This window comes from Dermacentor albipictus, chromosome 2 (genome assembly GCF_038994185.2).
Source record: "Dermacentor albipictus isolate Rhodes 1998 colony chromosome 2, USDA_Dalb.pri_finalv2, whole genome shotgun sequence".
NCBI classification, from domain to species: Eukaryota; Metazoa; Arthropoda; class Arachnida; order Ixodida; family Ixodidae; genus Dermacentor; species Dermacentor albipictus.
In genome coordinates this window covers 19,863,825-19,877,063 of record NC_091822.1, presented here as the reverse complement: position 1 = coordinate 19,877,063, position 13,239 = coordinate 19,863,825, and the positions used below count along the sequence as shown (strand labels likewise).

Here is a 13,239-nt window from a genome sequence, read left to right as displayed (position 1 = left end):
CAAAACTTGTCATAAGATAGTGCTATAAGAGTACACGCCACGGTGGTCTGCAAGATACCCTTACCAAGCTTATAAATAAATTTTGGGTATCCCGCGGAAGACAAACTGTAAAGTTACTCATCGGAGGATGCCACGCTTGCATCAAGACACGCTTAAAGCCTAGCAGTGCCCCTGTTGCACCATGCATTACCAAGTGAACGAGTACGCCAACCTGATCTCGTTCGAGCGGTTGGAATCGATTTTGCTGGACCCCTCTACATGAAATACAATACGTCGAAGCCCTACATTGTGTTATTTACTTGTGCCGTCACAAGAGCAGTACGCCTTGAATTAACAACCGGACTCTCAGAAGAAAGTTCGCAAATTGAACCCATGCTTTCCGCATGAGAGGCGGAGATGGTTTTGCTGCACTCAAGCGCGATGTTCTTTCAACAGCGGAGCTGTTCTAAGTCTAGTCCTCACATTCCATTGTCCACAGGGGAGCAGGGGGCAAATCGCATGCTGGGGGAGCGTAGAGGTATGAGCAGGTGTTTCGCAGAGTGTGCTCTGTCGCCCCATAAACTAAGCTCGGCGCGAGCCGCAGCGTGACCTCGCACGAGAGCACAGGCTCGCACGAGAGCATAAGCTTCGACGTCGCACAAATCCCGAGCTTCGCGACCGAGAAGTGCAAGCAATGCGCCATTGGAGGGAAGCCGCTATAGTAGCAGCCGCTATTACTATAGAGCCCTAGGAACTGGCTTTTTAGAGCGTACAGCTTTCGCAATAGATCACAAAAGTGCAGTTTTTGAGCATGTTTTCTTTGAGAGAGCTCACATGAAATAGCAAGTGCTACATTTGTGATTCTCTCTTTGAAAATTTCCATTTGAGAAAACAGCTGACGCTGTCGACATTATGATATCTCCTGCAGTAATTATTTGATTTTGTTTAAAGCCTTTCCTCTGGTAAAAGTTGTCTGTCGAGTTTTCGCAATTTCCAATTTGAAGAAAACTTACGGAGTTTCAGGGGACCCCATGAAGTGGGGCCTCCAAAACAATGCTCTGTGAAAACTACAGGCTTCATAAGGCAGTTGTGAATATTAGACCAGAGATTTCTTGAAATATACGCACGATGAAGTCGAGCATGAGATGCGCCTTCAAAGTGCGTAAATCACAGCCAAGAATACGCGTGCGCTCCCAGGTTATTTAGATTGTGGTCTTCCGTAAATCTCTGAAGCAAAGCAGAATTTGCACCATAATTATTCGTTCGGTATAAGTGACCTCTATAATCACGGACACAGTAACAGTCTCCCAAAAATGCCAAATCTTCGTCAGTGTTTATGAAGCGAGAAAAATAGATAGAAATACTTTTTGTCATTGACTTTCAAGGAATCATAGGCACAAATAAACATTGAATTACGGCAATGAAAGTGAAGGTCATAACATATAAAAGGGGTCTTCGCTATCAACACGCAGTGCCAATAACTAGGGATTTGCCTGAGTTCTGACTAACGAAATGCATGCAGCGGAGTCACCATCGGTCGGCTTACGCACACTTCATAATTTGGTTGAGCAGGCTACAGTGCAACATCGCTAGTAGACGAAATTTCTTGCATTGCACCAACATCATGCGGCCTAAGCAAGCGGAGTAAATGGCATTGACGCCTGTTGCGTTGCCCATGTTGCGTAGCCCACGCACTTTGAGTGTCGCTACGCGTAAGGAGAACGCGTTCGGGGCACCTACTGATTCAGGATCGGGAGCAGCCGTTCCTGCCAGGCAAGTCGGCCGGTAAACGGTGTCTCCGGATTGGCTCATGTGATGCTTCGCGCACTCAAGGATTGCGGTAGTGACGTTCGTGCGACGAACATATGCCCGGACGGATGCGCCGGCTGCGTGAAGTACTTAGAAGTCTGCCGTCCGGTTTTCACCGTCGGTTGAAGTTCGCCGCTTTGACGATTGATATTCGCTCCATGAGCACCTGCCTATAATGACAACAGTAAACAAAGCTTTACAAAATGGTTGTAGCCGAAAGTGCAATAAACTGAGATATCTCAGGAGGCTACGACATGTTAGGAGGCCACGACTGGAATTACGTGCAAGTAGGATTTGTTCTACCGAGGAATTTATCAATGGGGCCATGACACCAAATTTTCGAGCTTAGTCTATGTGTCTATGTCAAACCTTACGCAACCCACAGCAAACTGGCAACATTTGAGCGCATTTGGTGTGAGTAAATAATTTGTTGGTGACTTTTAAATGCCGCCGTTGAACCAGAAATCACTCTGGCGAGACTCTGGTGACGACATAAATGCGCATCCCGGAAGCGACTCACGCGGGTAACTGAAGCAGGTATCGAAGGCCCTGCTTTTATGCTCACGCGGGAAATTATTGTGCGAGCTCGAAATACCCTCATGGTCACCATGCGTTCTTCGTTCTTGTATGTGTCTCTCGGCGCATGTCTGCGATTTACTACGTACTTCTTTCTTGTCGCGCAAGTGAAGGAATTGCGTCAAAATTCAGCGGCGATGCCGTTCCCTCGTCGCTGGGTGCAAGAGTGTGTGGAGAAAGACATCCGACGAAATCTCCAACTGCTTCAAAGCCAACGACACAGAGGTGGACCCTGCTGTTCCTGACGTCACACAGCCTTGCCTTAACGGCGGTTGAGGTTGGTGGGGGATGTTTGGGGGTCATGGGGTGCGCTGAGAGCCCAGTTATTTTGTTTGTATAATCATTATGGGCCCTCTGATCTAAGCTACAAATATCACCCCTTAAGTCACGAATTACCTTCGACTGTCGATAAGTGTGTGACATTTACATGATTTTGTGCCAAGGGGCTGGACACTCCATAGAAAGCAAGCCAAGGTGGGATGAGACTAACTCTGCATAATATAGACAGCCACCGCAACTACATAGTCATTAATTATTCATTTATTGTATAGTCAGTCATGCTCCGTTTCTTTCTTAAAAATAATAACTCACCCGTTCGAATTACAAGAACAGGTTAATTATTGGTGGAAGCATTGCAACAAGGGAAAATAATCTTTCGCAATTACTACCAAAACGCCCCACTTCAAATCTCGCGTCAAACACGCTAGTGCCTTCACCAAAGCGGTCATCTGAAGCATGAAAATAGTAGCGAAATGGGTGTGCTTTAGGGAAGCAGAATGTTCAATTTACTCAAGGCTTAATGTTCTTGGTCTATTCCTTCCAACCACTGCGAAGTAATGGCAAAAGTAAATCGCGTCCACAAACGTGTATGCCGTGACTAAATGGGATAAACAGAGAACTGGTAAACGAGCGTGTCAGTGCCCTTTTACTAACATAGAAGAACAGCACCGTGCATGGTAAACTCCAGAAAATATTATTTCACAATGACTCCATTAGATGCATTCGCGAAAAAATTCCAGCTAACAATTGACGTGTCTAAGGCGGCGAGCTATTTAAGGCTTTTAATGCCTGTCAGTACACTTTCAGCACAACGATGAACTTCAATGTATCCTTGAAATCTTGTGTAGGTGAAAAATATGGTGCCGCCAAGTTTTCGTTAAGGCAATAAATACGTCATTGCTGTCTACGCACGCAGGCGGTGTGGGTGACAGCCACTATGCCGTACGCTGTGCTGTTGATCCTGTTGCTGCGCGGTGTCACCCTGGACGGATCCTTGGATGGCATCAAGTACTACCTGTACCCTCAATGGGAGAAGCTGCTCTCTAGCGACGTGAGTTGCTCGCTTCTTTCAGTTCACAGTGGGGTAACATTTTCCTTCAGCGACGGTAGATCAACCTCATCACGCTGTGCTGCTATTGTGTCAGTTTTGTACATTAGAACGACCGATGAAATTTATTGTCGCAAATGAAAGCTGTCTAATGGATAACAACTTTCTGCAAAATATTCTTAATTTCAGATTAGTAAAATGACAACTAAACTGCAAAAAGTGCATAAACAAAACCGTATTATTTTTTCCATGAATTGTCACCATACCAGCTAGCCAGAAACCAACAAATTGGAAGCTACTGAAGATATTGTTCTGGTTTCTTTCTCGGTAAATATATGCTTGCAAAACCAAAAACTATAGAGCTTTACTCACCACATCATAAGTACCTAGTTTTACCACTAGTGTCTCGCCAGATGAGTGGGTAATAAACAATCACGGTATCTGTCTGAGTAGTGGGAAACAGGTACTCTTCGGTTGCCGGTTTGTACTAAGGTACCGAAAGCGCAACAAGATCATATTCGATATTGACGGCGTAGGTCGAACGTCAATGTGGTCACCGCTGCGGTCAGTTTATGGCAAAAATTTATTGCAGTGTGAACTCATTCTTTCGAGAAGCCTGGCCGCTACAACTATGGGCTATTAGGTGTCGATTTGAAAAAAACAACAACGAAAGATTCATTTTACCATCAAACTAGTCTCTCAAAAACCGAGGAATTAGGGTAGCATTAGACAGTGGAATGCGTGCGTGGTACGTAGAAATATTTGTAGGTTTTTGCACTCCCTATATTGTGGGCCTTTAGATGTGTTTTGAACTATTTGATGGCTTGAGCAATTTAGAAACTGTTTGATTACGTCCGGAATGAACTGTTCTTCTTTTTTAGCTTAGAATACGTCTAGAACTGCACTGCGTGGACTGCACCAGTGTGTTTGCTTAACTTTTGGATTACCTGCACTCCTATGCATAATTTGACGGGGCAAAAAGAATAGCCACACTGAGCACTCAACTCTTTAGCGTACCTGAGGATAAGCTAGGAGTGCTGTTTGCTTCGGTAAATACCGTGAGTAACACCTCCACAAGGGCCAACACTTACGCCCTGTGGGTTCTTAAATGTTTCCTAGGAAGACACGTCGTCGTTAAACTATGGACAGAGTTAATCAAATAGAAGGCAGTACATGGAAAAACAGTGCATGTTACGTCATCAGCTCCTCAGGGGTGTTTCCAGGCCATTTTTATTCTTGAAATAGTCGAATGGCTTAACAGAATACCAAATCGCCCTCTTGAAAGGTTTTTCTTTCCTGCTGATTGCATTCTCCTAAATAAAGCCAACATCATTGATCACCACGACGAATGCAAGTTGGCTCTAACTTGCAACGCTGGTGCGTACAGCGAGCGATGAAACTTAATTAATGGTGGTGAAACTGAAATACCCTAACCCATTCCTATACCACGTCCAAGCATCTTGCGTACAAAAAGTGCAAAATCCTAAAAATTTAGTTTTTGTTCTAAGCAATGCCTTAACTAGTGGCACGCATGTCACTTAAATTTCTGCCACCGCGCTCTTGAAATCGCGGTCTGTAAGAAAGAAGCTAGAAGCGGCTATATTCGGACCTAAACCTTATGCAGCACTTGCTAGGTGATATTGTCCCGTGGTAGTGACGGTGAAGCAAGTAGCCAAACTAGGAAAGATGAAAGTAGCGTTTTATTGGGCGAACTAGTGCCCTCAAAAACAGGCGACACTCAAAGAATGGCGACAGCGGCGAACACAGTCGGCGATGGTCGAAAAGCTGATCAGCGGGTCAAACGCGTCGGCTTTCGAAACATCGGCCATCGAATGTTACAGAGTAATCGCTGGTACCCGCCTGCCTTTCACAAAGTTCTACACTATTCGCGTCGCACATACATGCATTCAGATTACACAAGGTTCGGCGACAATAGACAGCGGATAGAAGTATCGATAACATTCTACAAATTCCGATACATGTAGGCATGTCCTGCGCTCAGCAATAACATTTCTTAGACGGTAAAAGCGCTCACACGTAAATGACAAACGAGTTCACGTGTCAATTCCTCCCTCCCAAAAGGCATCGTCCCGATGCTAGAAACATAACAGAAGAGTGCAACACAAAAGGACACTTATTACACAAAGTAACAAAACAACAAAGAAACAAAGTCCAAGGTGACAGAGTCCAAGAAAGTCCAAAGTTCAGCTATGCGAAGTCCCCAAATTTCATTAGCGCTGGTGGAACGGTTTAAGTGGCACAACATGAACTACTTCAGGTCCTGAGTGGCGCCGCTGTGATAGCGAAATGCCGTCTAGCACGACCTCATAGTCGAGTGTGCCAATGCATCGGATGACCTTGTATGGTCCGAAATAGCGGCGTAAAAGCTTTTCGCTAAGTCCTCGTCGGCATATAGGAGTCCAAACCCAAACATGGTCGCCGGGCTGGTACACGACGTAACGTCGTCGAATGTTGTAGTGCCGGCTGTCGGTCCTCTGTTGATTCTTGATCCGCAGGTGGGCGAGCTGTCGAGCTTCTTCGGCGCGCTGGAGAAAGGTGGCGGCGTCAAGATTCTCTTCGTCGCAGACGTGTGTCAACATGGCATCGAGAGTAGTCGTCAGATTCCTGCCGTAAACCAGCTTGAACGGCGTGACCTGTGTTGTTTCTTGCACCGCCGTGTTTTAAGTGAACGTTACGTACGGCAGGACGGCATTCCAGGTCTTGTGCTCGACGTCGACGTACATTGCTAGCATGTCGGCGAGGGTCTTATTCAGGCGCTCCGTAGACCATTCGTCTGTGGGTGGTAGGCAGTTGTCCTCCCGTGCCTTGTCTCACTGTAATGCAGAATGGCTTGGGTGAGCTCCGCTGCCAAGGCCATTCCTCTGTCGGTGATGAGGACTTCTGGGGCGCCATGTCCCAGCAGGATGTTCTCGACAAAGAATTTTGCCACTTCGGGTGCGCTACCTTTCTGCAGTGGTTTAGTTTCAGCGAAGCGGGTGAGGTAGCCCGTCGCCACGACGATCCACTTATTTCCGGTTGTAGACGTCGGAAAAGGTCCCAACAAGTCCATGCCGATCTGCTAAAATGGTCGGCAAGGAGGCTCGATTGGCTGATGTAATCCCGCTGGCCTTGTCGATGGTGTCTTGCGTGGCTGACAGTCTCGACATGTTCTTATACAACGGAAGACGTCGGCGGTCAGGCGCGGCCACTAATACCTTTCCTGTATCCTCGATAGTGTCCGGGAGTATCTGAGGTGTCCAGCAGTCGGATCATCGTGTAGGGCGTGTAATACTTCGGGACGCAGCCCTGAGGGAACACAAGAAGGTAGTTGGCGCGGACTGGTGAGAAGTTCTTCTTTACGAATAGGTTGTTTTGAAGCGAGAACGAAGACAATCCTCGCCTAAATGCCCTAGAGACAACGTCGGTGTGCCCTTCGAAATACTTGACGAGGTTTTTTAGCTCCAGGTCTTGGGCGATGTTGGTTTTGTCCTCGGGCTTCCGGCTCGGATCACGGCTTTGCGGATGCGTTCGGTACATGAACGCACAAGCACCTCCACCAGATGTCACGTGGTAGTGACGGTGAAGAAAGTAGCCAAACTGGGAAAGACGAAACTAGCGTTTCATTGGGCGAACTTGTGCTCTCAAAAAATGGCTACACGCAAAGAACGGTGACAACGGCACACACAGCCTGCGATGGTCAAAAAGCTGATCAGTGTGTCAAGCGCGTCGGCTTTGATACATCGGTCATCGAATGTTCCAGAGTAATCGCTGGGATCCGCGTGCATTGCACTTCAGATTACACAAGGTTCGGCAACAATAGACTGCAGGTTGAAGCATCGATAACATTCTAGAATCTTCCGATACATGTAGGTGCTTCCTGCGCTGAGCGATAACATTTCTTAGACGGTAAAATCGCTCACCCGTAAAAGATAAACGAGTTGACGTGTCAATATGGGACCCTCATACGTCATCAGCCGCTTAGGAATGGTGCAGAAAGTGGTACGGTACATATTTAACAAATACAAAAGGCTAGACTCTCCAATTCAAGGGAGACCGTGTGTGATGTGCTGTCCGCAACAATGAGCAAAAGTGCAGCCCTTATCTTGCGACAAGGCGTATTGCCCGTCACACTCATAAGCACTTGCTTGCAGGCAATGTTTCCGCAAATCACAGCTCAGAGAGCTTTTGTCACCTACAGCCTCAGAACGTGACTCTCTTCCCGAGCATTTAATTGAGGGCTTTGATAAAGTCAGTGAATTGCATTTAGCTTTTTGAATATATTACACGTTGAATAAGGAAACTTTTTTTTTACCAGCCCTCCCGGACTTTTTTGACCACGTGGTTACATGTGTACTTGAATTGTTGTTCCAATCTTGCTTGGAATATATGGCTTGCTTGATTGTGACATAAGGTAAAACCTACAAAACTAAATATTGTGTGAACATATCGCTTTATGCTCCGAATCTTCTTACAGCGTCAATAAAGCATACGGCAAGGCCCACTCATGTGGAGTTGCTTTCTGGCCGACGAGACGTAGCTGTGCGCCGCCCATCAAGGCCGTCTTTCCACTGCAAGCGCCCCGTTGCAAGCAGCGAACGCAAGCGCTGAACAATTACGGCTCGACTGCATCCGACCTAATAAAGGGGAAATGAGACATTTCGCCAAACGTAGCTATTTGCTACAAAGTGAACCAATACGGGTTCCTCGAAAGAAAGGCTTAGCAGCTTAATTTCTTCTTTCCACGTTGCGGGTTTCCGCATAACTTTACATTAAACCCTCTTGCATTCGACTTCCTGTTAAAATCATGGCGTTTTTTGTTGCATATGTGTGCATCACAACGAAGGCACGCCGTCACGTCACCGCACCGGCCATCGCCGCAGAATGTTCGTCAGGAAAGTTCGCTTTATTGGGTCTGCCTTAACACGTTTTCTGCAAAACAAGTTTATGCTTCTGCCCACCTTGCAAAAGAAGATCGGTTTTCAAATTTGCCTTTACTGCACGACACGTGAAGCTGCTATGAAGCGGGTGAGTGAGTATTTATATCGTTTAGAAAAGAAAGCACCTTCCAAGTGATTGAAGCCATTGAAAGCCTCGTGCAGTGCGGCCTGTCAAGGTGGCAACACATCCTTGGATGTTTTGTTTCCATTTCCAGGAGTAAAACAAATGCACAGATAACTGAATAAGGCGTGTGTCGAGCGATGGTGAAGCACAGTTTCAGATACCAGCGCTGTGAAATGGAGCGTGATGCGAAAACCAGGTCTCTACACTTCTTCGCACATCCTCTTTTAATCGCTTCAACAGCTTCATATAAATGAATGACTGACAAACTACTGAAAAGGAACGAATCCCCAATGCACGAAACTCCGAACATAGCAAGGAAAGCGATGACGATTCTCGTCAAACTTTGTTGCAGTCTCGGTGGAGAGGTTGTCTTCCAGTTAATGGAGGCTTTCTTATTTTAATTCCTATAGCCATAGCCACTTTTGTTGTCTGGGATTACGTTCGAGAAAAGCACTTGGTCTTATTGGCATTAAATGACAAGTAGTTTTTGCTTTTCTTGTTGTTGCTGCGTGCGGAAGTGAGGCTACACTTGCCATGACCACGCTCTAAATTCGCTGACAGATCAGCTGATTCCCAGTTGTCCAGTTGCCTTTGTGTGAAGCTTCTGTTGCCCAGTTTTTTTTTTTTTTTGGGTAGCAGTGATCCCAACTAATTTGTTGTCGAACGTCTTCTACCTTCTCGTTTGTACTACTGGAATAATGTTTGTCGCATTGAGATTGGTCGCTGACTTTTTCTTTCTGGAGCCATAAAAGCTGGAAGGCGACCCAATTCAAGTCGATGAAAGTCGTCCTGAGCAAGTTGGGGGTTATGTGCGGACGGAGCCACTTCACACTGCATTTTATCGCTTCACTGTATCGCGTGGGAAGAGTAAGCGAAGCGTCGGTAGCGTCAACGTTTTTACTCTCTACACTTCTGCGCGCTTCTCGCCTCTTCCAAGCCAACTAGATAAGAAATATTCCTCAGCGCAGATAATGTTTTGAAAAGCTTTCAAAGCAAACAAATGTGACCTTGTATAAACGAGTACAGCGTTTGATAGGGCTGTTCAAACAAAGGTGCTGACAATTGCCCGATACTTACCTCAGTGGTAAAGTAAGTTTAACGTGATGAGATTAGAACAAAATAAGAATGAAATAGCTTTACTATAACGTAAAGCTATTTCGTTCTGAGGATTATAAATTTTTGTAGCGTACAGCGTGTCATGTGCATTATCAAAACATTCTACTCTCTCCAAGTGCGGCTTTCTCAGCCAGCAGCTCGGATGAAAAATGCAGGACGCTATGTCTCTCTCTCTCTCTCCATTTGGCAGACGTTCTTTTTATGTCTGTCCTCAGGAGTGTCAAGTATGTCAACAATGGCTGCATTTGCTTGGACAGCCGGACTAGCTGTCCAAGGAACGTATTGCCGATCATGAAGGCAAGCTTTAAAGACGAGCTTTCTCTGCCTCTTCCTTCAACTTTTCCACTGCTTCTGTTGCTGCTATGGCTGATGCTGTCTGGCAGACCGCATCGGGGGATGGTACCGAGCGCGTGTATACATGAAGGAGAATCAAAAAAGCAATACCACTTGAGAAACTCGTTTCGACCGTACCGTATCGAATGGGCCCAATGAGCTCTAGAGCTAAAAAAAATTAAATTATGGGGTTTTACGTGCCAAAACCACTTTCTGAATATGAGGCACGCCTTAATGGTGGACCTCACTAATTTCCACCACCTGGGGCTCTTTAACGTGCACCTAAATCTATGTACACGGAAGTTTTCGCATTTGGCCCCCATGAAAATGCACCAGCCGTGGCCGGGATGCCCTCTGGAGCTCCCTTGGCGTAGTCACATTAGCATATTGAGAGCTATAATTATCTGTTATAACCTTCAATAGCATGGCAGAAACTGCAGAGCTTCCCTTTCTATAGATAATTGCGTGCGAGTACAGAGACGACTTATAACTGTACAGTGGTGGGAGGTGAAGAGGCAGTTCGCACACAAGGGGAGGACACGGGAAGGTGACGTCAGAAAGCAAGGAAATCCTTCTGATATACGACACTGGTTGCGTGTAAAGTGGATAAGCTTAAGTTAGAGGTACGGTGCAGGATATTCCTGCTAATTCTTAAAATAAACACGATGTAAATATCTCACGCGGACAAATTGCGCAGGGCGTGCAGAAGCATAGCCACATTAATTAAACCGCACCGCAAGATCCAGGTGATACTTCTGTACACTTCTCTACCCGCCACAGTAGCTTTGCGGCTATGGCGTTACTCGAGGTCGCGGATTTGATCTGGACGGCGGCAGCCGTAATTAGACGAAAGCGAATTGGAAAACGCACGTGCACTTAGATATTGCGACACGTTAAAGAACATTACGCCAAAACGGCGTACCTCATAATACGATTGTGCTTTTGGCCCCTACAGTTCCGTAATCCACCATCATCATCAGCCTAGCTACACCCATTCAAGGGAAAGGCCTCTCCCCAACTTCTGCATCTGCACCAATCTTGCGCTAATTGTGGCCATGTTGTCCCTGCAAACCTAATATCATCCCCCCCCCCTAATTTTCTGCCGCCCCCTACTACGCTTCCCTTCTCTTGGAATCCAGTACGTCACCCCTAACGACCAATGGTTATCTTGCATCCTGATTACATGCCCTGCCCATGCCCATTTATTTTTCTTGATTTCAACTAAGACGTCACTAACTAGCATTTGTTCCCTCACCCAATCTGCTCTCTTCTTACTACCCCCTTAACGTTACACCCATCATTCTTCTTTCCATACCTCGTTGCGTCGTCCTCAGTTTAAGAACCTTTCCTTGAGCCTCCAGGTTTCTGTTCCGTACGTGAGTACTGGTAAGACACAGCCGTCATACACTTTTGTCTTGAGCGATAATGGTATCCTGCTGTTCATGATCTGAGAATGCCTGCCAAACGCACCGCAGCCCATGCGTATTCTTCTGATAATTTCAATCTCATGATCCGGATCTGCTGTCACTGCCTGCCCTAAGTAGATGTATTTGCTTACCACTTCTAGTGCCTCGCTACCTATCTTAAACTGCTGTTCTCTTCCTAGATTGTTGAACATTAGTTTTCTGAAGGAAAATTTTTAGACCCACCCTTTTCCTTTGCCTGTTCAAGTCAGTAAGCACGCATTGCAATTGGTCCCCTGAGTTACCAAGCAAGGCAATATCATCAGTGAATCGCAAGTTACTAAGATATTCTCCATTCACTCCTATCTCGAATTCTTCCCAATCCAGGTCTGTGAATACCTCCTGTAAACACTCTGTCAATAGCATTGGAGAGATCATATCTCCCAGCTTGACGACCTTCTGTATTGGAATTTTGTTGCTTTCTTTGGGGAACTACGGTGGCTGTGGAGCAGCTATACATATCTTTCAGTACATATGGCTTATCTACACCCTGATGCCGTAATGCCTGCATGACTGCTGAGGTTTTGACTGAATCAAACGCTTTTTCGTAATGAATTAAAGTTATAGATAAGGGCTGGTTATATTCCGCAGATTTCTCTATAGGCTCATTGATAGTGTAAATATGGTCTATTGTTGAGCAGCTTTTACGAAATGCGGCCTTGTCCTTTGTTTGACAGAAGTCTAAGGTGTTCCTGATTATATTAGCGATTACCTTGTTAAATACTTTGTAGGCAACGGACAGTAAGCTGATTGTTCTATCTTTTTTTTCTCAAGTCTTTGGCATCTCCTTTCTTATGGTTTTAGAATATGTTGGCGTTCTTCCAAATTTGCGGTACGCTCGAGGTCATGAGCCATTTCGTATATAGGGTGGCCAGTGTTTCTAAAACAATCTGGCCACCTTCCTTCAACAAATCTGCTGTTACCTGATCGTCCCCAGCTGCCGTCTCCCTCTGTATAGCTCCCAAGGCTTTCTTTACGTCTTTCTGCGTTACTTGTGGGATATCGAATTCTTCTACACTATTCCCTCTTCCATTATATTTGTAGGTGCCACTGGTACTGTATAAATCTCTATAGAACTCATGAACCACATCAACTACCTTATCCATATTAGTAATGATATTGTCGGCTTTGATCATGACGCATACATCTGATTCTTGCCTATTTCTAGTTTCTTCGTCACTGCTTTTAGGCTTCCTTCGTTCCTGAGAGCATGCTCAGTTCTATCCATGTTATACTTCCTTATGTCAGCTATCTTACGCTTGTCAATTACCTTCGAAAGTGTTACCAGTCGTATTCTACCTGTAGGGTTAGAGGCTTTCATACATTGGCGTTTCTCAATAAGATCTTTCGCCTCCTGCGATAGCTTACCGGTACCCTGTCTAAAAACGTTACCACCTACATGTATTGCACACTCCTTAAATATGGCCGTAAGATTGTCGTTCATTGCTTCAACACCAAGGTCCTCTTCCTGAGTTGAAGTCGAATACCTGTTCTGTAGCTTGTTCCGCAATTCCTCTATTTTGCCTCTTACCGCTAACTCAATGATTGTCTTTTTTTTGTACCAGTTTCTTCGGT

At 45.7% G+C, this 13,239-nt stretch overlaps 1 protein-coding gene across 3 annotated transcripts in view; it reads left to right on the top strand.

The window, feature by feature from the left end:
- The window catches only part of SerT (Serotonin transporter), a 515,765-nt gene that overhangs the window by 189,141 nt on the left and 313,385 nt on the right, over positions 1-13,239 (top strand). For all 3 annotated transcript variants that reach the window (XM_070533507.1, XM_070533506.1, XM_070533508.1), the window contains exon 5: positions 3,560-3,694. In XM_070533507.1, coding sequence (XP_070389608.1) covers positions 3,560-3,694 — 135 coding nt within the window. The remainder of the gene's footprint in view (positions 1-3,559; positions 3,695-13,239) is intronic.